Here is a 25,532-nt window from a genome sequence, read left to right as displayed (position 1 = left end):
TTATCTATTCACATAGTAGCCGATATAAAAATTCATTAAAAATGCACTGACCTGTGGGCTCTGCTAGCAAAAACACATTCCAGCCTCTAAAGTTAAAGGGATGAAACTTCCATAATGATGGCAGTGAGCCATGAGTCCATTGTATATCGATCAGTGCTGGTACCAGACATTACAATTTACAGCATAAAACAGGCATCCATGTTTATTAAAAATGCCCTTTTTTTACTACTTTTAGGCCCACCTATAACATATACTATTCTCTAGGTATGGGGGCAAGCAATCATTTTTCACCTTAGTCTCTGTAAATGCTGCTCAAGTTGGCCATTAGCAGGGCTTGAGATGACTCCATTTTGTATCTCTCTTGGGGAAAATATAGATACCCTACTACTTCCTGGCACACTGTATGGCAGGAGCAACATGCTATACTACTGAAGTTTAGCAAAAATGTATTTATTCTCTCCAGTAGAGGTGATTCACTAACACCATATTATACTTTGAAATAAAAAAAGTCAAAAGCAACCATATAAAATAAAACTATGCGTATTTAAAAATCAAAATATGAAAATTCAATGTTACAAAACTCCATTCATACCAGTCAGGGTTTCCGTTTTATCACGCTTTCGATTCGCAAGAGGAGTTTCTAAAGCTTTGGCCATTGCAGCCAACTTGCTAGCAGCATTCATAATCCTCTTTTCAGCACTGTAAAGAATTACAAATACATTTTAATATCAATCCATCCTGCCAGTATAATTAACTGGACTCTTGCGCCCATAAATTCTAAATGATCACAAACTCCTGTTTCAGTACCTGGGCTTTTCAGAAGTAGCTGATTATTGCTGAGGAATGTACAGGTCAGTAACAAAGTAATGTTTTACATTCATAAAAATCCCAAACCACTAATTCTGTGCTAAGAAATGCTCCCATTCTTGCAATGACAAGTATACAGTCAATTTGCCTATGTACAGGATTGCTAGTACTGTACTTCTATTTCTTTGCCCTCCACAGGCAAACATCTACATATAGCTACCTTCAATCAACACAGCAGTCATTCACATTGTGCACTTCTCCGACCTATACTGCTCCATAGTTAATCAGTAGGAAGCCAGTATCAGTTGGTCCCCCTCCCTGAAGACAGAAGCTCTACTCTATTACAAAGCGCCCATTTCATGTTCCCCAAAAGAGCGGAGGATGGCAGAGTTAAAAGGGATCGAGTCCTGGACTCAAAGCTGTGACCTTCTGGACTAGGACACTATTGAATGTTCGATTTCAGACAGGCAGTTTTATCATCAAAGGGACATTGTTCCTTTAAGAAGGCTTTACTTGTATTGTCTCAAATCTCCTAAAGTTCTACAAATAAATGCTGTAATCTTTAAAACATTGGTAACCGCAATAAATAATGTTCTAATAGAAACTGGAACATAAAGATTTTTACCCTTCTTTCTTCCCACTGTCTGCTAGGAGTTGATGGAGGCAGGTCAAGTAATATTTTCGCATTTTTCGTGCAGTTTGTTGACGTTCTCTCAATACTTCTGTACGAATCATTTCAGCTGCTCGCTCCTTGCTCTCTTGGATATAACACAGCATGTCTCCTGCACAAAGCAAGACACAGAGCTAAATCACGTCAGAGTCTAAAAATGCAGCATTAAACTTTTTTCTCTCTGGTAGGAGGTAAAGAAGTCTACCTCACAGATAGAAAGTATTTGCATTTATGTAGCGCCTTTTATGACCACAAGACATCCCAAAGTGCTTCACATCCAATGATGTATTTTTGAAGCTGTACTGTAGGGAACCATGGCAGCCAATTTGCACACAGCAAGATCCACAAAAGCAATGAGATGATCTGTTTTTTGGTGGTGTTGGTTGAGAGATAAATGTGGGCCATGACACCTGGAGTACTCTCCTGCTCTTCTTTGAACGGTGCCATGGAATCTTTTACGTCCAACTGAGAAGGCAGTCAGGGCCTCGGTTTAACGTCTCATTGAAAAAACAGCACCTCTAACAGTGCAGTATATAATCAGTACTGCACTGAAGTGTCAGCCTAGGTTATGTGCTCAAGTCTCTGGAATGGGGCTTGAACCCACAACCCTCTCAGAGATTAGAGTACTACCACTTTAATATATTGGTAAACCAACTTCATCACTTTAGATAAAATCTAACACTTGCTTTTCTAAAGCACTTTACAGGAAACTTTGGTTTATCCGGAGGTTATATGTCCGGAATACTCGATCTAACGGCAAAAATCTGGAGCCGTTTTCTATAAGTTTTTTTTAGTTCTCGTTGCTTTTTTTCCCCCCAATCAGGCACTGCAAGGTCTGTAGCTATAGCAACAGCTTCAGCTAGAGACGCTTGCAGCCGACTGTTTTGAAGCTGTTGCTAAGCAACAGGGTTTGTTGATTCACACGGAGCTTTTCAGTTCCGTATGTTTCAACATTAACGCTGGTATGTCCGGCACTTTTGATGGTACGGCACCAGCTCGGTCCCGTCAGTGCCGGATATCAGAAAGTTTCCTGTACTACATTACTTCACAAAGAATTACTTTTAAAGTACTGTGATGTGTTATGTAAGTAAATGTGGCAGTCAGTCATTCTACAACAACGTCCCACAAATAGCATTAGATAAATAATCACCGTTTTTGGTGGTACTGGTTGAAGGAGGAATATTGGTCAGGACAGCAGAAGTCTCTGTCTGCTCTTTGAATAGTACTCTGGGATCTTGAACATCCATTTGAGCCACTAGACCTCACCCTAACAAATCATCCAAAGGATAGCACCTCCAACGATGCACTGGATGTCAGCCTAGATAACGAGTTCAAGCTTGGATATGGGGCTTGAACTCAACTTTCTGACCTCAATAAGAGAGTGAAAGAAAGAAAGAAAGAAAGACTTGCATTTATATAGCTCCTTTCACAACCACCGGACGTCTCAAACCGCTTTACAGCCAATGAAGTACTTTTATTGAAGTGGAGTCACTGTTGTAATGTGGGAAACGCCGCAGCCAATTTGCACACAGCAAGGTGATAATGACCAGCTAATCTGTTTTTGTTATGCTGGTTAAGGGATAAATATTGGCCAGGACGCTGGGGATAACTCCCCTGCTCTTCTTCGAAATAGTGCCATGGGATCTTTTACGTCCATCTGAGGGAGCAGTCAGGACCTCGGTTTAACGTCTCATCTGAAAGACGGCACCTCCGACAGTGCTGCACTCCCTCAGCACTGCACTGGAGTGTCAGCCTAGCTTTATGTGCTCAAGTCCCTGGAGGTAAACTGACATACAAATCTGGTTAGGGAATTTTGAAAAAATTTAGTTCTAATTTACTTGTTAATGCACTTCAGAAAGTGCTGTCCTTTAAATAACTTCATAGTTACAACCCCCCACAAACAAATGGCTGGAAAGGATAAGCAAACTAAAAATTGGGAGGTAAATTTTATTTAACATGCAAGCATTTTGATTGACTATTCACTGCTCACTCAAACTTGATACCATTGTATATATGTGAACATATCTGACCATACTCTTCTCCGAATTCCAATTAAATGCATTTTGAAACAGTTGCTTGACTAAACGGGTATCATTTGGAATTTGTTGCATGGTACCCACTTACACCGTCATAATGTATTACAAACCCATCAGGAGAATACACACAAAATTAAAGAACAGTCTATTGCGCCCAATACAGAAGAGTATGCTCAAGTGAATAGTTTCTCTGAACTAGCTATGGGAAATGTGAATCAATAAGTCTCACTCACAGTAGCTATTTAAGATCATACACAAGACAAATGTAATATCAATTTCAATCCATTTGATTACCATGATTAGTCAACAACTCCATTATCATTGTATCATGCGACTACCAGGATGGTAGAAGGCAAACTAAATGGACAATGATCTTTTATCTAGTAGTTCCTATGTTCTATTCAAGATGTGCACACACAAATTTAGATTAGCGGTAATTACCTCTAATTTTGTCCACAGCCCTCAAATACTGATGCCGAATTTCTTCTAATCCTTTTGTAGAAATCAACTTGCATGAATTTTCAGGGCTCCAATTTTCCTGTAAACTGAAATCGAGGGGAAAAAAATTGAAAAGACAACTCTATGCACAACTGATATTAAATCAAATAGCAAAGCACTAAAACTATAATCATGTTCATAATTAGTAAGTTCTCCATAAGTGAAGATCTATTTTATTGTACTTGATGATTGCATCTGCTAGAACTAACTAAACCTGATACGCAAGATTTACTTGCCTAAAATTAGGCTATTGAACATAAAGATTCTCATTCACTCATCTTTCATATTCTGCTGGAAGTGAGCAATTCTGTGATTTGACCACACAGGTACAGTCTAGGCAGACACCTGACATTGTGTTATGAATACAAAAAAACTCATTTAGACAAAGGGCCTGCATCCAATACTGCCTATTGCACAATATATTGCTTGGAATAGGATTACCCAAACTACCATCAAAAAGAAAATAAAAACTGGCTAGAATGAAATATGCCTGGAGATTACTGTAAGTATGCAAATTGAGGGGTGGGGGGTTAACATTGTACTGCAATTTTGCCAGAGAGTAATCTCACGTGACTGTTAAACTCCGATATGCACAATTTAGATTCCATGCATATATGAGCTTCCATCCACATGAGCTTCCATCCACATATTAGGCTGGTTAGAGCAGCCATTGAAACAGCTGCATTCTCATCTGGGAGATGGGAAGGGGTTTGCACCACAAAATGGCATGCTGCTTATTTCCATGATGTTACAATGCAGAGATCCAGGAAGTGCAAGAAAGGAGATAGACTTAATGCTGTCTGCATAACACAAAGGGCCTGTACCCAAATCTGCAAGATGTCAAACCTGAAAAAACTACCAAGTTAAGGCTACAGAACAGCGTTCTCTGCTAAATAGCAGCTCCAAGAATGCACGCCGTAAAGTTTTACTTGATATCCCATCATTCACGTATTGGGGCCCTATCCAAAATATTCATACAACTTTATCCTGTGCAGCCCTGCCAGGAGGTAAACAGGGAGGATGTTCATCACTGTACGTATGCCTTAAACTTGCAAAATTTCAAGACTCATTTTCTGTTTGCCAGACAAGATGGCACATAATAAAAAGGGAACAGAACCAAACTGGGGAAAGGTCCAGGAACTACAACCCCTCGACACCCCTTGAGAAGGCCACTCTATAGACATCAATGTGCACAAGAGCATCGAAGGAATAGTGGAGTGTTAGTACCATCAGATATCATGCCTTGTTCCCTACTCACTCACTAACATACAGATGTACACTCAACCACAAAAATATCACACACATTTCTTAGGAAGGCAGCGTAGATACTAGGTATAATTCTGCAGTCCCACAGTTAGAGTAGGGAGTTGAGCTCAAAGAAAGCATGTAGGGGAAAATCAGGGCTACAATGTTGTAGTTCTATTTCTGAAAACTCTGATCTAGCCCAAACACTTGCAGAAAAAAAAATCCAAAATATTCTGTTCTGGAACAAATCAATGCCAAGTCACCCTGAACAAGGAGGCAAAAACACAAGGAAATGTTAAAGAAACTGAAAAGCAAAAGCCACAAAATACATAAATAAGGATTTATATTTTTTTCCCTGAGAGAAAAACACCCGAAGGGGGATTCAGGACCTGTCTTATGTAACATGTGGCTCTTGCGATGAAAACCATTAAAGAAACGGTGTCCAGGAAATTCATCCACTGGATCGCAAACTTAATTTAAGTATATGTGGACAGATAAATGAGCTTTAATGGCACTTAACAGTTATAGAGCGCTTGTTTTGGGAGTCTCGTATCAGGCATGCGGACGATGTGGCTCGTCCATCGGAGCTGATCGAGCGTGGTCAAAGCTTCGATGCTGGCCTGAGCGAGAACACCGACGTTGGTGCACCTATCCTGCCAATGGATTTGCAGGATCTTGTGGCGGCAGTGTTGGTGGTACCTCTCCAGTGCTTTGAGGTGCCTGCTGTACATGGTCCATGTCTCTGAAGCATACAGGAGGGCGGGTATCACTACTGCTCTGTAGACCATGCCGTGTCGGAGCTCTAACACGGCAAGAGAGCCCCAGGTGGGCAGAGGAAATGCTTCAAGTACACCCTCAAAAGCTTCCTTGAAAAAGTGCAACATCCCCACTGACACTTGGGAATCCCTGGCCCAAGACCGCACAAAGTGGAGGATAAGCATCCAGGAAGGCGCCGAACACCTCGAGTCTCTTCGCCGGGAGCAAGCGGAAGCCAAGCGCAAACAGCGCAAGGAGTGCACGTCAACCCAAGCACCCCACCCACCCCTTCAACCACCATCTGCCCCACCTGTGACAGAGACTGTAGGTCCCGCATTGGACTCAATCATCTGAGAACTCATTTTTAGTGTGGAAGCAAGTCATCCTCGGTTCTGAGGGACTGCCGAAGAAGAATTGTTATAAAACAAACCTGTGAAGTATTAAATCACATGCACAGCATTAACACTGCAATGTTTTCAAATTAAGACTTGCATTTATATAGCACCTTTCACGACCACCAGACATTCCAAAGTACTTTACAGCCAATGAAGTACTTTTTGCAGTGTATCACTGTAATTCAGAGATAACATACCAAGAATTTGTTTTACTGCTGGTTGCTTCACCTGCTTTCAGTCTTCTTACAAGATCACCCTTTTCATTTTGCATAATATTTACTGCTCTTTCATGTTCTTCTGTGAAATATTGTAATACAAGAATTTCAAAAATCATTTCTGATTAATAGACAAGGTGGAAAAATCACAGTATTTCTTGTTTTTCTGAACTGAAGGGCTCTATAATATAAATTAAAATTAATAACTCGTAAAGTGGAAGGTCCACTAGATTTCTTAATAAGGACATATAAAATTTAGCTTACTTCAGAAAAATCACATTACACAAGACCCTGTTTGCATAAAGCTACTCTGTAGCGACAGATTTTCTGCTGAGTAGTATAGAGACCAGAATTCATCCTTTCAGACATTTTTTGAATTACACAATGCAAGAGTGGAGAATTTGTTGATGTGAAAAATAAATCCGAAACCTAGGTGATAGATCCGATGATCAACTTCCTGAAGGCACCAGATGTCATGAACATGTTATTCCCAACCATTAGGCATATAACTCCTCATTTCTGAATTTCTGCCATTCCACAAGGATAAATACCACTGATAGCACGGGTATATGGCCATTTTATCCAGGTGACCCACCCCCAACTTCACTGCACATAGGGGCTCGTTCTCAACTGCACCTTTAGTTCTTTAACGAGGAGGCAGCAAAGAGGCCTTGAATACTGTAGCAGCAATAAAACACCTACAAACTAAAGATGTCCCCATAGCAACAAGCCAAAAAGTGTACAGTGGATTGATCATGAATGCCTTCAGTTCAAGTAAAACGTTGTACTAAAATAAGAGCGAGTGGAGTAACAAATACAAGATCACACAGATCCATAGGCTCAACGGATCAAGTTGCTCACAAGATTCAAATCTCAAGTGGGAACTTATTTTCCAAGTGCTTTCCCTTGGACCTGGATATTTTCCAAATGGTGTCCATTCCAAAGGCAGGATAGGCAGAGATACCAGCAACAGATAGCTCCAAGTAGTATTTGCAGTTACAATAAAATAGCTGGGATATAGATTCCAACAGGATTTTGGAAGTCATGATTTTGTATGAACTTGTCCAATATGCTAGCAGTGTGGCCACTCTAAATTGATGGAAATAATGGTTCTCTAGAAAGGGCTGTTCAACAGCTATCCTGTCAGTTGGAACAGGCGGTCCTGCTAATATGGAATTTTGATGGACTGATCCACCCTGGGCATCAAGAAGTTGGTTAATGGGGAGGGGAAGAATTATAAGCACACCTATTGTTTTTTTCCAATCAGGGTATTGTGAAGAATCCACATTTTGAGGCAAAACAACTTGCATTTATATAGCGCCTTTAACATAGTAAAATGTCACAAGGCGCTTCACAGGAGCGTTAGCAAACAAAATTTGACACCGAGCCACATAAGGAAATATTAGGACAAGTGGTCAGAGGTAGGTTTTAAGGAGTGGCTTAAAGGAGGAGAGTGGTAGAGGTGGTGAGGTTTTCTTTTTGGGGGGGGGGGGGGGGGGGTGGGGTTGGAGAATTCCAGAGTGTAGGGTAAACGATACATTAGTATAAACAGGAGTTGTGTGCTTTGGTCACTGGCATTCATGAAACAATTTTGAAACCAGCAGCTGACATTGATTGGAGGCTGAAGATGTATTAACGGAATCAGAACCAAGCAAAGCAGATCTTCATGTACCAACGTTCAGGTACAGCAATAATAAATGAACAGGTTTAGGGAAATGACTAGATGCAAAAACTGAACTTTCAAAAGCTTACTCCGACTACCCCTGGCATACAGGAAACACAATTACACAGAATTACAGTGAAAAATACTAATGAATTGTGAAACAGCAACTCCTGGTGTAGATAATCAGCAGTCTTGCCACGAATAATTAAGGACGTGGTTCTCAATAAGGGCAGTAGAAACAGGGTGAAGAGAAGTTGATAGCTCAATGGTGCATGTTTCTCCCACCTTTCCATCAGATCAGTATCAGCAACCTTGGTCCCACTTAAATTATTGTCCTACCGCTGACCTTTAAGATGCTGTACTTTGGTTTTGTGTTCATGAGCAGTGAGCTGAAGCTGCCTAGATGTTTTCTCTAGCTTTTTCTTCAGCTGCTGACCTTCCTGTTGAAGCTTCTGTACTTCCTGGCTGCATTGTTCCTCACATGGTTGGTATTTGGGATTTACGTTTTCATTTCCAGAAGCCAGTTCTGCAAAACATATTTTCAAAAGAGATATTAGAGAGAGTTTTCAATGTTATAACATTATAGGATTGCAATTACAGTACTTTTCTATATTTTTCTTTGCAAGACTTTGTATCCTTTTCCTATACCAGTATATACTTGGAAGTCATAACAAGGAATAAAGTACGGCAACAGCATTAAAATTGCTATTTTCATGTAATTTAGCTTCTTTACGTATGCCCTAAATATTTATTTTCAAGGCAAGGGAGTAATAGATTTATATTAGAAATGGGAGAACTTCTCTTGCTCTTCAGGCACTCTCAAGATTATGGGGATTATAAGACCTTTTAATTTGCAATAAGATGTGGGAAATCTTTGCCTCATGTGATGCAAATCAAATTGTCTCTTGCTTGGAGAGCAGTGGGAAAGATGCGGATATCATGTGGCTGTATCTTTGAACAATTGGAGAATTAAACAATATTGCATTTTACTGTTAATTCCAGCCAAATTTTCAGGTGGGTGGTTGGGTGAAAAGAGGGTCATCTCAGAATTGTGTTTTTCCCCAGTTCTTAAAAAGCAATAGTAGCCAATTAGCCAGGGAAGTAGCTGTAACTTTAAATATTTATGGGTTACTTAAGTTGGATGCTGGCTGAAAAGTTTGGCATCAGTTTGGTTCTGATAAAACCCCATTCCCATCATTGCCCTGTTATTTTCTTGCACCTGCTGTGGATATGGCAGGAGGTGTAAACCGTATTGAAGAGTTAAATTTAACTTGTAAATTCAATAAAATGTGTAATTAATGACTTTGTATGGATAAAAAGAATCTGGTAAAAACAGATGTACTGTTTCTTTTATAAACCAATGTTTTTTTCTCTTCAGCTAATGCAGTTGCATCGTGTAAGACAACTAAACAAAAGGAAAAATTAAAACATTTAAAGGGCCAGCTTTGTTAAAGGGTTTATTCAATGAAATGAGAAAATTCAATTTCAAACAATTTAAGTTGAAAAGGCGCAAATATAAACAAGATAATTTACATATAATGAGGTACAAATATAGATTTTTTTCCCCAATTAAATTGACAACATTCGAGATGGATTTTTGATGGTTTACAAATAAAGCATTTAACAAATTGAAATAACTGCTAGTTGATATAACCTTGGTAGAACAGAAAAAGCTCAATTTCTAACCCTGTCGCTGGCTATTCCTCTATAATTAACTGTTAGAATGAATTGTATGCCAGCCGATATCAAGATAAGAAAATTCATCGCCATGTGCAATTTTCTTAAATGAAACTCAAGAAGTTGAGCAGAACATCAAAACGATGAGGAAATAGTCAGACAAAAGTTTCATGAAAAGTTAACAACCTGAACTTATCACTGCTGGCAACAGTTACAGAGTCAGATTGTCTGGTGAAAAGTAGAGACAGGTTCTATTTTGCCACTATGAACAGTTTGATTTATGAATTTATTTTGAAAGAACTAAAATACCATATTTGGTTTCCCTTTGCTGTGTAAAATTGCTCAGCTTACGCTGTAAATGTTCCAGTTCTTGTTTGAGCTGAAGTTCAGACAATTCAAGTTTCCTAAGCTGTGCGACCTTTTCAGATTTATATTCCTCATGTCGCCTTTCTGATTCTCTTAATGCATTCTGCAGATCTAATTTATTCTCCTGAAAGAAAAAAAGAAACTAGGCACTCAATGTACAAGGCAAGTCACTCAAAATAATTTATCAAACTTCAAATTAGAACGATGAGCAACACACACAGAATCCTCTTTGTTATTAGAACGTGCTGATAGAGAAATCAGAGCAGGACATTAAAATAAAAGTCATCCAAAATCCACTTGGTATACAAGAGCATAAATGCCACTTCAAACGAAAATGACTAATCCCCTAATTATGAATATGTGTTTTCCATTACACTACGCAGCTTCTATCGATGTGAAGCTGCCAGATTGAAGTTCAGGCAATGCCAAGAGACCACTACGAGCAGATGATCTCTCAGCACTTCAGCTTCACACAGGCCACAGCAAACTGGGAAGTAAAGCTTAAAAAGTGAGCCAGCTGGAATTTCTTTTCGGTTACTTTTGTTGCCACCCCAGTTACCTCGGAGGCACAGATTCACGTTGGGCTACACTGCCACAGCCGCCCTCCAGTTCCTGATTCCGGTGGCTATTCTTTATCTGAGAACCTATGCAGTTGTGTGTTAGGTATCACAACTGGGCTGAATTCCATCCTTAGCTAGTGCGCACACATGCACTTTTTCAAGAACAGTCATTGGGTATTGATCAGGATTAGGAATCCTGGATGATTTTATCTCCCTCCACTAGTTCCAGGGTGCTAAAGACTATTGCAGTGCTCAAGATATGATGGCTGAATTCAGCTAATAGAGGATTGATAATTGAGGATTTTCTAACCTGCACAACCTAGTTAAACATTGCCTTTAACACTGAGCCACCCAGAAGTTCAAAAACTTTTAAACTTAACGGTTATTCTTTTTAACGTGAGCAAAGAGCCGACTGGGCGATTGGGTCTTCGTTAATATTAAAGCTCAATGGGCATTCTGATGGCAGTGAGCAGTCATGCAGGGACAGAGCTCTAGTTTTCCTGGTCAGAGTGTGAAGCAAAGCCAGTAATATAACATAACCCCTAGTTGTTTTAAGCAGCTACTGCTCTAACAGATACTTTATAGTATTACAGGAAACTTTGGTTTATCCGGAGGTTGTATGTCCGGAATACTCGATCTAACGGCAAAAATCAGGAGCCGTTTTCTGTAAGTTTTTTTTAAGATCTCGTTCTTTTTTTTCCCCCCAGTCAGCCACTGCAAGGTCTGTAGCTATAGCAACAGCTTCAGCTAGAGACGCTTGCAGCTGCAGCCGACTCTTTAGAAGCTGTTGCTAAGCAACAGTGTTTGTTGTCAGATACGGAGATGAAAACCTCCGTATGCTTCAACATTAACTTTGTATGTCCGGCAGTTTTGATCGATCGGCAACACGCCGGTCCCGTCGGTGCCGGATATCACAAAGTTTCCTGTACTGCATTCTTAGTATCTCTGCCGAGTGCAAGTGTGTGTATTTTAAAAAAAATGTACAATACCAACTACTGATTTAGTCAACTGCTTAGTATGACTGTGAAAAATATAACCCAAGGTAACTTGCCAAGCAATATTGCTTGCTGGTTGAACATTTAAAGCTGCTAGTTAAATAACTAGGCTTTGCAGCTGGTTTCCAGTTAGAGAAACGGACAGCTAGGAGAGCTGGGACCAGAAGTTAATTAACAAAATTGTACGTCTCTGTGCCTAGCCTCAAACATGGTACCTATGACCAGGAGCCCAGCACGGTACCCTAAGCTTCTAATTTTTTGCATTCTAAATTAGCTAAGAAGGGCATATTTCCCACATGAATAATCCAGAATAAGGCTATTTGCGGGGATTCTTCCTGGAACATTCCAACAAGTTAACATTAAAGTTAAGAGAAAGAGAAAAAAAAGAGATTTTGAAGAAGTACATACAATAAATAGACCAACCTACATGACAAACTAAAGACAGATTCTGCTCCAAATATGTACAGGTATTTACTGACCACAATGCTATCTACACAGGACATGTCAATAAGGTTTTCTAAATAAGAATGGACACTGGAACTTAAATCAAGACCCATAACATCCAAGTTCTCATTAAAAAGCCAGCCGCACCAGGGGGTACAACTGCAGCAAAAAGACTGGAGAGAAAGAAAAAGACTTGCATTTATATAGCGCCTTTCATGACCACCAGACGTCCCAAAGCGCTTTACAGCCAATGAAGTACTTTTGAAGTGCTGTTGTAATGTAGGAAACGCAGCAGCCAATTTGCGCACAGCAAGCTCCCACAAACAGCAATGTGATAATGACCAGATAATCTGTTTTTAAGTGATGTTGATTGAGGGATAAATATTGGCCAGGACACCAGGGATAACTCTCCTCCTCCTCTTTGCAATAGTGCCATGGGATCTTTTACGTCCACCCGAGAGAACAGACGGGGCCTCAATTGAACATCGCATCCGAAAGACCTTCGACAGTGCAGCACTCCTTCAGTACTGTACTGGAGTGTCAGCCTAGATTGTTGTGCTCCAGTCTCTGGAGTGGGACTTGAACCCACAACCTACTCACTCAAGAGGTGAGGGTGCTGCCCACTGAGCCACGGCTGACACAAAGATACAGATAATGCAAGTACTGGTAATGCTTTAACAATGCTCATGTAAGGTGCCACAACATTTTTTGAATTGTCACCATAAAGTTACTTTCCATTACCTCTTTCTGGATGGTCTCGAGGATCTCTTCAACCATTTTCGTACAAACCTTCTGGAGACGGTCCTTCACTTTATTGACCTGTGCATGTGTGGGTTTGTCGGGGTTAGAATATTCCTCTATTCTGAAACATGCAGTCTCAGACTTTACAACAAAGTGTTTTGCGATTTCACTCAGAAAATGTTCAATCTCAGCAACAAGCTCAGATTCATACTGCTGTCTTGCACGATTAATCTGTTCTTCTTGGTGAGCTGACCATTCTTTTTGCTTCTCCAGGAGACGCAGGTTTAATTCTGCCTCCTTTCGTGCAAGCAGCTCATTTTTCTGCCGTGTAAAATCCTCTTTGGCCGCTTTAAGAACTTCATTGAGTTTATTTCTATGCTCATCTAAGAAGGCGCGATAATCCTTTTCATTTAGTTCATGAATTCTATTGATCTCTTCTTGTTTTTCTTTATTCCATTGAGCTCGAACTTTTGCCAATTCAGCTTTAGCGACTGCTGCTGCTTCTTCTTGCTGAAGTTCTAATTCACGTTCAAGAGCAAGTATTTTTTCCTGCAGTTCTACAGTTTTGACACTGGACCCAGCCTTCTCAGTTTCTTTCAAAGCATATTTCTTCCATTTTTCCTCATTTGCTTTGAGTACTGGTGCTATCTGTAAATAGCAAGTACTGATCAAATTAACAAATCCATTTTAAAGATAAATCAATACTTTCTTGGACCAATTTGATCCCATTAAAGTAATTAATACAGCAATGGGATGTTTCAAAGCAAAGATGCTCGCTCTCCCCCACCACCCTCCCTCACATTAAAAAACATAATTCTAAGGCTAAACTGTTGCTGGAAAGCATTTTCCATTAGAAAATACATTTTAAAGTTCCAAGGCATTATTTCACAGACCCTACAAATCAATGAACTAATTAAGGTTCTACTGACTTCATAAACACCAATTAACAAATTTGCTGTGTACACGGCATATTTAGTAGAATGCATATTACTGAAGGGATGAATGTGCCACTCTAGGTTTGGCACGTCTCTTCAAATTCCCCAAGTACTACCGCAGCTATTGCTCTGGATTTGGAAAAACATTTAGACATAAGGTTTAGTAACCATACAAATGATTGGGACTTCACATTGCAGCCTTTAAAATTACGTTGGGTGATTAACAGTAGAAGCTGAATATCGTCAAATATGTTTCTCCCCCACTTCTATTTCAAGTTGTTTTAATGAAGTTCCAACATTCCATATTTTCTGCTCCTGAGCTTCTCTCATCTTGGTAGAGATCTGCTCACCAAATGACAGTATAGTTGACTAGACAAGCAAATCAACATATGACAATGGTATATATTTGAATGTAGTTTACATAATATTTTGCAATTAACTACTACCTCATTACATCAAAACATCTCAAAGTATTTTATACAATTAATTTCTTTTGAAATTCACTCTTGTTACGCAGGCAAACAAGGCAGCCATTTTGTGTGCCAACAATATCTCACAATAAGGTGAATGACTTATTAATCTCTTCTCGGCAGTATTGGTGAGGGAGGAATGTTGGCCAGGACACCAAGGGAATTCTCTGCATTTAATAGTGCCAACTGAGCCACCAGAACAAGCAGAAGGAATTTGGGTTAAAACCTCACCTAAAGGATGGCACTTCTGGCACAGTCCCACAGCACTGCACTGGAGTGTCAGCATATGAACTCAAAAGTATAAAAGATCCAAAACTACAATCTACCGAGCCAGGGGCAAGTGTGTACCAACTGTGCCAAGCTGACAGACGCAGAACGACTGCTCTTATGTCATGTCAGGGGGTCACTCAGTACCAAGTAATGGCAATTCACAAATAGTCTACTAAAGTGAACTAGCTTTAGAAGAATGCATTCATTACTGACAAAAAAAGCACTGAACACCTGCCCTTACTGAAGATGGAAGGCACTACATAGCAAAGTAGCTGTCTTTGATCCATAAAAAACACCATCTGGCAGTTGTATACAGCCTTTAAATAACGTGATTCAATATGTGTTGGTACTATTGTAGATGCTTCTCTAAATGGAAATGTATACGACCCAGGATAAGAAAAATCACTTTTTGCAGATGTTGCATAAAAGAAAAATCATCGCATCTGCACAAAATAAGCACTCAAAAGATTAAAAACTGCACCTTAGTTTCAGTATTATTTTTAGTGCTCTAGAATTGAAAACAATGCAGTTATAACTAGACACGGACAGTCGAATGTTTTACACAAAATGGCTGCCCCAACAACATTTTACCTGCTTTGCCACATCTTGTTTATGCTTTCTCTCCCATTTCTTTTCCTCAATTTGTAAATTGGCTCTGTATTCAGGCAGGCTAGTCAATTCTTCCAACCAACGACCACGTGCTTTTGTTAACGCTATTTCAACCTGAAAGACCAAGGCAAGTTACTTCATCACAATACGTTCAATTCTTTTTCTTAAAAGATTACTGTTAAAAGCAACCTAAAAGGTAATCTTTATTTTTTCTTCAAACCAAATTAAAGTATCTACAAAATAATATAGTTGCAAATTTAGAAAAAGGTACAAGAGTCACTGCTCAACACTCGAATCATTGTTCTTCATAATTAAGCAAGGCTGACCCATCATAGAAGCCTTTTCCACTAGAATCCTGCTTTCAATGTCTGAAGCATCTCCACAAAAGGACCATGGAGTGCATTCCCTCCTGCTTTCTTGAAGTGCTTTACCACTGTGCTGGTATGAATCCAGAGGAAGACAGGACGGCTTCCTTTAACCAATGTAAATGAAGGAGCAAGAGCAAATTATATCACAATAGAAATCACACTTTTATATGCACTAGCTGATCTTCTGTGGTGTTGCTCAGAGGTAGTCTGGGGTGTGGAGCACAGTTGTGATGTTCAATTCCTAAGGTGAAGCAGTTATTACTCCACCTATATCTTTAAGACCAAGGGAGCAGTAGATGGGTCTCATGGGTAAGATTAGCTTGGAGAGGGCATAAGCAGAAATAGGAGAAAAAATAGAGAGAGATATATGTGGGTTTGGGGCTAGGGCAGGCTTGGGTAGGAAGAGGGTAGAAGCAGCAGAGACAGCTGAATGGATGATCTCAATCCTAGTGATAAAGAAGTCCATGAGCTCCTTGCATTTGTTGTTGGAGGCGTGGTTTAAGGAGATGGCTGGTTGCGGAGAAAATAAGCTGGGGTTTATCTTTGATCTTCAGGACGATCCTAGAATACTGGGTGGTTTTGGCAGAAGAGAGCGAGGCCCGAAAGAGCTTGATGTGGTCCAGCCAGATCCGGTGATGTTGTGTGCCAGATACTCTCAAGTCTGCACCCCTTGGACGTGAGGGAGTGAAGATTGGAGCCGTGCTGGGGGGAAATAATTGGGATGGGAAGAATGTAAAAAGTTTTCCTGGGGACAAGGGCATCAAAAAGGTGGAAGCGATAGAGTGGTTGAGAAAATTGACAGCTGCAATAGTATTGTGGTGAATGGAAGGCCAAAGCTAGGCAGATGAGAGTTTTAAAGTGTAGTTGTAAATGACTTGGGGGAGGGAATTTTCTAAGGATGGACGGGGTTGGAAGGGGGTGCAGGATGTGGGTGGTGAGGGATACAAGGAAGAGGTCACAGATGGCCTAGTCGGTAATGGGACCGTAGGAATAGAGAGGCCGTGGGAGATGGCAAGGTTGAAGGGCTGGTCGTGAATGTGGGCAGGAGAGTGTTTATATGGAGGGAGATCTTTAGGGAGGATAGGAGGGCAGTGAATTTAGAAGAGAAGGCGAGGGGAGCGGAGATGGAGATTGAAATCAAGGAGGATTGAAATCAATGAGGATGAGGAGTCACTCAGTACAGAGGCTAAGGGGGATATCTGAGCATCTTGATGTCAATTAGAAGTAAACTGCTGCTGCTCAGTGAAGTTTCCCTGGATTGGCAGCTGCTCGCAAGGTCAGCAGAAACCTGCAGGGAATTACAGTCTTTGTTTTACACTTATTTTTTGCGATTTGTTGCTGGTTTAGGAATATGACATTTGAGCCAATCAGGTGCATTTGTGACATACACTTTGCATCTGTGACACCATCAGGTGTGGCCAACTTGCTAGATGCAAGACTTATTTTAAATAGGTAGACAGATAGATCCTGATATTCCATTCTACACCTACCTGTACTATGCATCACTACTAATTTTAAAATAAATGGGGAGAAAATGCTGAATCCTCAAGTTTATATTCTATTTATTTTTGAAGAAACTTTTGTGCCCAAGAAAAGTCAAAATTCTGTCATCACTGCCATTGTGCTGACATTCCTCATTATAGAAAAGACATTACTCGAGGGACTAATAAGTAGTGATACCATGGACCAGTGACAGATTTTTCAGTTAAAAATGTTGAAATGGAACAATCAGAGCCTTCAAAATCGATGAGCAACAGTTATTACAAAACAGTCACATTGGGGGGAATTTTAACCTAAAACAAAATGGGTGGGTTAGGAGCTGGGGTCATGTGGGTAGTGTGATGAAATATATTCCATTCATCACTGCCTGTTTTCTGTGTCTTGTAACTGCCTGCTTTCTGTGTCTTTTCCCTTCCCCCAGTCCTCATGCATTATGTATTGGAATGTGCTGGAACTGGTTGTGTGCAGGGCTCCGCCCATACCTGGCTCCTTTGTAATCTAAGTTCAGTCGGGCATCAGCCTCCTGAAGGAAGACATCTCTCTATTTTACGTGTTATGTTCTGAGTTAATAAAAGCCTTACTTTTGTTCTGCTAACTTCGAGTCTCGGAATAATTGAGGCACATCAGGTAGTTAAAGTGTTAAAAATCAGAATCCCAACCTGAACCCGCCTCCAACCTGCCCACTTCCGATTTTACCGGAGGCAGAATGGGGGGGCAGGCAGCCAACCAGCTGCCGGGAGGTGGGGTGTCAATTTAATTATTATAATGATGAGGCTGGAAGCCTCTTCTTTAACCTCCATTTTGTGTTTAACTGTAGTGGGTTGGGTTTTACATGCCTCGTAAAACCTGGCAGTTACAGCAAGGCGAAGCATCCAGGAGGTAAGTGGCTTTACACCTACCTCCTGGATCCAGGGTCACCGCTTAACCCAGCCCCCACGAGGCCTCCGATCCCATTTCCTTCCCCCCCCACCCCCCACCTCCCCGGATAATCCCAAGGCCGGGCCCAATCTTCTCTCCCTCACCCGCCAAACCTCCAGCCCCGATCTTCCCTCCCACCCCCACAACCCAGATCCTCCAGAGGCCGACCCCCACCTGATCCCTGCCCTCCCTCTTCTGTGCGCCTCTCAACCTGGCTGGCTGCGGGTGGGAAACAGAGGTCTCGCATGCAAATCAGGCCCCGGTTTCCCACCCACCTCGGAGCACCCCCCTCCACCCCAATTAAAATTTAGCCCAGTTATCCAGGACCAATGAACCATTATGGTATAAACTTAAAACTGCCAAATCTTCACCTGCCTTTACTGGCAATGGCCCAGAGCTTTGTCAAACATAGAATAATAAGCCAGCCAATGAGATTATTAGAAAATGGTTTTGTAAATACTGTGAGATTGCTAGAAAGCAACACTATCATTTGCAATCATCACGTTATTCCGGTGGGGCAATATGGTGGCTCAGAAGCAACATTCATTAATATTCTATTAAAGTACTAAAAAGAGGACCAGCTTGGCGTAGTAAGTAGCATCTTGCCCGAGTCAGAAAGATATCAGGCTGATGTTAAAGATCCCATGCCACTACGGGAAAAAGGGCAGAGTGTTCAGTGCCCTGGCCAAAATTCATCCCTCAATCTAACACTACCAAAAACAGAATAACTCGTCACTCATCCAATTGCTGTTTATGGGATGTTGCGCTGAACAAAACTGGCTGCCATATTTGCCTGTATAAGAAGTTACTTCACTTCAAAGTAATTAGTTTGATGTGAAACACTTTGGGATGTCTCAGAGATGATGAGGCATTATATGAAAACAAGTGCTTCAAGTCTTCCACTAACTTGTATTATGTAAATATTGACCGTTGCAAAGCACTACTAGTCATTGTTTTTCACATTCTCTATTGGTATCATTGTTCCATATCTTACCAGTTTGGCCACACTATCTTCATGCTTTTTCTGCAGTTCTAGTTCAAGTTGTTTTAAAGCCTCTCCAACTGCCATGATTTTTTGCTCCTTAGCTTGGTGCTCCAGTGTCATTTTTAGAGAAGCAAGCCGACTTTCTAATTCTTGGCACGTATAAACTTCTCCGCCAGAGGACTGCTCAGTTTGACAAATTTGCTCTCTCTTAGATGATGAAGTCTTTTGCTCGATAGCTTCCACAGTCTTATGGAGACGAAGCTGCCATTCTGTCTTAATTGCATGTATTGCTTGGTCTTTAACCTAACAAAAAATAAATTGGAACAAGCAATGAAAATGCTTCAAATTAAAACGCCTCAACCCTGCATCGAATGGTAGATAGGTTATTTACTCTCGTAGTAAAGAAAATTTACCAATTAGACTAGTCTTCATGCATCAAATAGATTTTCAGCAATCATTAGCCCTGGGAATAATAACCCTATAACCTATGTTGGCAGAAGCATGTGGATCATGATTGTAGTGTATGTAACCGTTCCACCTTTAAGAGAACTATTTTAAGGGTTGCACTACTTTATCTTGGCTGCTGTATACTGTAATACCGGTGGTGACCACACCGGTATATAAGTGCTGTGTAATGATTTATTGGGCAGTTCCGCCCTGACCTTCGACTAGTAAAGACCTGTTAAAAGTTACTCTTGTGGTCTGTGTAGTAATTCTCATTATAACACACAGACTTAACAGTGGCGACGAGTACGATCTTACCCTGCGGCAGAGATACATCCAAGGCAGTTTAACGGGCGTCGAGAGGAGGCATCCGCCCTCATCATTCTGCTGAGAAAAGACTCGGGTCTGCAGAGCAAAGGAAGAATTCTGACACGAAGCCTTCCATCAGCAACAGGCAGTGATCATCCCTTCTATCACGGTGGTGGGTAAGCCGATCAGCGACGAGCAGCAAGTCAGCCACGTTGGCGTGAAGTAGGGGAGGGAAAAACGGAGGATATAAGGGCGGAGAACTCGACCACGGCCGGGGAAAAGAGCCGGACAGAAGTCGGGGCCAGAGGCGCTGAGACTGGGGCAGCGTAAGGCACGGAAGCCGCGGTGAAAGCAAACGCAGCCGGTGTGAGAGACCGGGCTGCAAGCGGGCTGGGAGACGCAACAGCGTCGTGAGAGAGCTCGACCGCGATCGGTGAAAAAGGCCGGGCAGCTACCGAGGCCGCGAGGCGCAGCGACCGGGTCAGCGTAAGGCGCGGGAGAAAATAAATTTAAAAAAAACCGCGGAGAACTCAGCCGCAGCCGGGGGAAAGGACCGGACTGCAAGAGGGGCTGGGAGGCACGATTTGAAAACCGCTGGGGAGGGCGAACGCAGCAATACGGCAATCGCCAGTACAGCCAGCGGGGGAGAAAAGCAAACGCGGGAAGCCGCCATTTTCATAGGCGGGGGAAGAAGACAAGCGCGGGAAACCGCCATTTTGGAAAAAAAAAGAAAAATTTCTTTTTGTTTCTCAAGAAGGTTGCGAGGATGCCTAAGCGTGGTAACATCAACGATTTCGATCCCGATGTTGAAGATTGGGCCACGTATGTAGAACGCATAGAGATATATTGTAAGGCAAATAAAATATCAGATGAAGATAAAGCACTAACCTTACTAAACTCAATGGGTGCGAAGACATACGGGCTATTGAAGCATCTTCTATCACCAGCTAAACCGGCGGATCAGACCTTCGCTAAAATTGTTGCTGTTCTGAAAAATCATTTGAACCCCACACCGCTGATGTTAACGGAACGATTTAAATTTTATGCGAAAACGCAACTGAAAGAGGAAAGCAACGCGGAGTATTTAATTGAACTGCGTAAGCTAGCGAAATACTGTCAGTTTGGGGAAAGTCTGACAGAGGCACTGAGAGACAAATTCGTGTGTGGATTGTCGAAAGAAGGAACACAAAAGCGGCTGCTTGAAGAGAATGATCTTACACTTGATAAGGCTGTCACTATTGCAGCATCGCACGAAGCCGCAGCGAGAGGCACTGCGGAAATGCAGCTGAAGGCAGCGGTACTCAGCGTAGATCAAATGGCTTTGGGTACAACGAAATGTTATCGTTGTGGAAAGACAACACACGATCAGAACCAATGCTGGTTTAAAAACCAGGAATGTAGAAAATGTGGCAAGCTTGGTCACATAGCTAAAGTATGCTGGTCAGGAAAGAAGACCAGCAACAAAAAGTCACCGCAGGAAAAGTGCAGAAAGGTACATAAGGTGGCTGAGAAGAGTTCGGATGAACAGAATTCGGATTCAGACTCCAACAGCAAGGAACTGGGTAGTCTGAGAATTCACAATGTGAGTAAGGAAGCTGACCGACAAACTATCTGGGTCACACTTCAGATAGCAGGAGGCCAAGTGAAGATGGAATTGGACACCGGATCGGCGTTGACGGTCATGAATAAGCAAGATTACAAAAAGTTATTCACACATATTCCCCTACGGGAGACGGAGATAGTATTGCAGACATACACGGGGCAAAAAGTATACCCCATCGGAAAGATAAAAGTCAAGGTGGTACACAAGGGCAAAGAACACCAAGGAATGGACATATATGTACTACCTGAGGGAGGTCCACCACTTCTGGGACGGGAGTGGATCAGGAAAATAAATATGGACTGGCACTCCCTAAATGCAATAACGGTAGATTCCGGAAAGAAAGATGTCAAACCTGAACGATTGTCCAGAATATTGGATGAAGCTAAAGAGGTGTTCCAACAGGGACTGGGAACACGGAGAGGAATTAAGGCAAAAATCAAGATTGCAGAACATGCAAACCCAAAATTTTTCAAAGCCAGACCGGTACCTTATGCGATACGACCTGCTGTGGAAGCTGAGCTGGAGCGGCTTGAACGTTCAGGCGTACTGTCTAAGGTGGACTGGAGTGAGTGGGCCACGCCCATTGTTCCCGTCATGAAGCGTTCATCGAGTAACAAGCCAGGGGAACCGGGGAAGGTCCGCATCTGTGGAGACTTCAAGATCACAGTTTCACACGGTGCAATATCCGCTCCCGCGGATTGAGGATATCTTTGCTTCATTGTCTGGCGGGAAACGCTTCACCAAGATAGACCTGGCGCAAGCGTACTTACAGATGGAAGTTGAGGAAGAGTCGCGCCAGTATCTCACAATCAACACGCACAGAGGCTTGTATCGATATAATAGACTGGTTTTTGGAGTGGCTTCGGCTCCAGCAATTTGGCAGAGGGCCATGGAGCAGGTATTACAGGGAATTCCAAGCACTCAATGTTACTTGGACGATATCCTGATTACAGGAGATGACGATGAGGAACACCTTGCAAATTTGAAGCTGGTGCTCACCAGGTTGAAGGAATATGGCCTTCGAGTTAATCACCAGAAATGTGAGTTCTTTCAGAAACGGATCTCGTACTGTGGTCATGTCATTGACCAGGAGGGGCTGCACAAGTCACCTGACAAGATCGAAGTTGTTGTGAAGGCTCCCGCTCTGGAAAATGTATCCCAGTTGAGGTCGTTCCTAGGGTTGATTAACTATTACCATAAGTTTCTGCCAAATCTATCCACGGTGCTGCACCCGCTGAATGCTCTTTTGCAGAAAGAAGTACCATGGAAGTGGAGCGAGGACTGTAAGAAGGCCTTTCGCAAAAGCAAGGCATTGATCACCTCAGAGGAAGTGTTGGCTCACTTCAACCCAACGCTACCTATTCGTTTAGCTTGTGATGCTTCTCCTTATGGTATTGGAGCAGTACTCTCACACAAGTTGCCAAATGGCTCGGAAAGGCCAGTCGCATTTGCATCCAGATCATTGACCTCCGCTGAGCGCAACTATGCTCAGATAGATAGGGAGGCTCTCAGCCTGGTGTGGGGAGTAAAGAAGTTTAACCATTACCTGCAGGGCCAGAAGTTTACACTGCTGACAGACCACCAGCCGTTGGTATCCATATTCAACCCTAAAAAGGGCGTTTCCATTATGACAGCGCAAAGGCTACAGAGGTGGTCCCTTTTCCTAGGGGCACACCAATATGACATAGAATACAAAGGATCAAAACAGCATGGGAATGCTGACGGTTTATCGCGCCTACCGTTGCCAACGGTAGAAGAGGCGCCTACAGTGGACCCAGTGGAGATGTTCCACTCAACCATAGTGGAATGTCTACCTGTAACAAATTCTGCCATTGAAAAGGAAACGAGAAATGACCCGACTCTCTCACGAGTCTACGATTTAACGGTGAAGGGATGGCCAGCACATGGCGAACCACTGTTGCCAGCATTCTCGCAAAGAAGAGAACAGCTGTCAGTGTGCTGAGGAACCTTGATGTGTGGATCCAGAGTGGTGATTCCACCCAAACTCCAGAGTAAAGTGCTAAAGGAGCTTCACGAGGGGCATCTGGGTGGAGTGAAAATGAAGAACTTAGCCAGAGCGTTTGTGTGGTGGCCAGGTATCGATGGAGACATCGAAGAAATGACCAAGAGCTGTCTAGGATGCCAGAAGGTCCAAAACGCCCCACCACAAGCCCCTCTACATCCATGGGAGTGGCCCTCATCTCCATGGCAAAGGGTACATATCGACTTTGCTGGTCCATTTATGGACTCAATGTTCTTAATCGCGGTGGATGCACACTCCAAGTGGCCGGAGGTAATAAAGATGTCCTCCACCACCACGGAAAAAACCATCACAGTATTAAGGACCATATTTGCCAGGAATGGGCTGCCGGAACAGATCTGTTCTGATAATGGACTGCAATTTGTGTCCGAAGAATTCAGGAAGTTCTTAAAAAACAATGGGGTTAAGCACTACACGTCCGCCCCATACCATCCCGCCACCAATGGATTAGCTGAAAGGTTTGTCCAGACCTTCAAGAAGGCCATAAAGGCCATGGGTAATGAAGACATAAATCTACAACATAAGGTAGATAACTTCTTGTTGGCGTACAGGAATGCAACACATGCGGTCACAAACCAAACTCCCGCCATGATGTTTTTCAATAGAAGATTAAGATGCCGGCTTGATTTGATCAAGCCAAACATCAGAAGGGACGTAGAGAACCGGCAATTTCAAGGCATGAATGAAAGGCCAACTAGAACCTTCCAGATAGGTCAACAAGTTTTGGCCCGGGACTACCGTACCGAGAAATGGCAGCCTGGAACTATTTGCACACGACTAGGACCGCTGATGTATACCGTGGACATTGGTGAAAGCATAATAAGGCGCCATGCTGACCAGATCATAGCGTCATCCGAAAAGGGACAACCTACACCACAACTCTATACGCCTAATGATGAAGCAGAGATACCCATAGTATCTACCTCCGATCCGGTAATACTGGAACCAGATGAACCCGACACTGGCATTCAAGCCGAATCGACCTTGCTGGAAGAACCTGCTACACCACCGAAGACTACTACACCACCGAGGCGTTATCCGGACCGAGTCAGGAAGCCTCCAGAGAGACTGAATCTGTGAACTGTTTTTACATGAAGTTGTGTATATATGTTATGTTATGTTTAATGGGGAATATATACTGTTAACCTAAAAAGGGAGGATTGTAGTGCATGTAACCGTTCCACCTTTAAGAGAACTATTTTAAGGGTTGCACTACTTTATCTTGGCTGCTGTATATTGTAATACCAGTGGTGACCACACCGGTATATAAGTGCTGTGTAATGATTTATTGGGCAGTTCCGCCCTGACCTTCGACTAGTAAAGACCTGTTAAAAGTTACTCTTGTGGTCTGTGTAGTAATTCTCATTATAACACACAGACTTAACAATGATGTAGCCCACTACTTAGTTAATGTTAAAATGAACTTTTTGGGAATTGGCTAAGTACAGTTGACTAGAAACGATGTCCTCCAATAATCTTTTATTTTCAAGCTGGGACAAAGAATCAGGAGATGTGAAGCTACGTTGTCACAGTACCTAAAAGTGGTCAGGCTTCTCTCAAATGTTTCCCATCTTCACTCAGATGTTACCTAGGGTTTCCCCATCATCAGAGAAGGGCACTTTTCCTAAAAGAAGCTACAGGAAACTCTTTTTTTATCCGGCACCGACGGGACCGGCGTGGTGCCAGTTTATCAAAAAGTCCGGATTACAGAGAGGTATAGTGAAAGGTACGAGAGCCCTGTACACGGCCACAGATCCAGGCGTCCCTGTTGCATAGCAACAGGTGCAGGAACCCCGGCCACAGACCAAGCGTCCCTGTTGCATAGCAACACGTGCAGGGACCCCGGCCACAGACCAAGCGTCCCTGTTGCATAGCAACAGGTGCAGGAACCCCAGTTACACGGCCACAGATCCAGGAGCGGCCACTAATATGAAGTAAAACTTACCTGAACATACTCCTGAATTTTGCCGCTTAACAGAGATTTCCGGTTATTTAGGTGCCGGTAAATCGAG

General features: G+C 42.3%; 1 protein-coding gene across 1 annotated transcript in view; it reads right to left on the bottom strand.

Moving 5' to 3' along the window:
* Positions 1–25,532, bottom strand: part of cep152 (centrosomal protein 152) — a 73,443-nt gene that overhangs the window by 2,059 nt on the left and 45,852 nt on the right. The window contains exons 19-27 of the mRNA XM_085968692.1: positions 19,133–19,426; positions 15,335–15,466; positions 13,069–13,716; positions 10,272–10,452; positions 8,632–8,811; positions 6,605–6,704; positions 3,955–4,058; positions 1,433–1,589; positions 593–699 (exon numbers count right to left, since the gene is read on the bottom strand). Coding sequence (XP_085824818.1) covers positions 593–699; positions 1,433–1,589; positions 3,955–4,058; positions 6,605–6,704; positions 8,632–8,811; positions 10,272–10,452; positions 13,069–13,716; positions 15,335–15,466; positions 19,133–19,426 — 1,903 coding nt within the window. The remainder of the gene's footprint in view (positions 1–592; positions 700–1,432; positions 1,590–3,954; positions 4,059–6,604; positions 6,705–8,631; positions 8,812–10,271; positions 10,453–13,068; positions 13,717–15,334; positions 15,467–19,132; positions 19,427–25,532) is intronic.

The sequence above is a fragment of the Somniosus microcephalus genome, chromosome 27, assembly GCF_052327205.1.
Source record: "Somniosus microcephalus isolate GS21.2 chromosome 27, FLI_Smic_1.0, whole genome shotgun sequence".
Lineage (NCBI taxonomy): Eukaryota > Metazoa > Chordata > Chondrichthyes > Squaliformes > Somniosidae > Somniosus > Somniosus microcephalus.
Note: the sequence above shows the minus strand (reverse complement) of the source record. Positions and strands in the feature narration are given on the sequence as shown.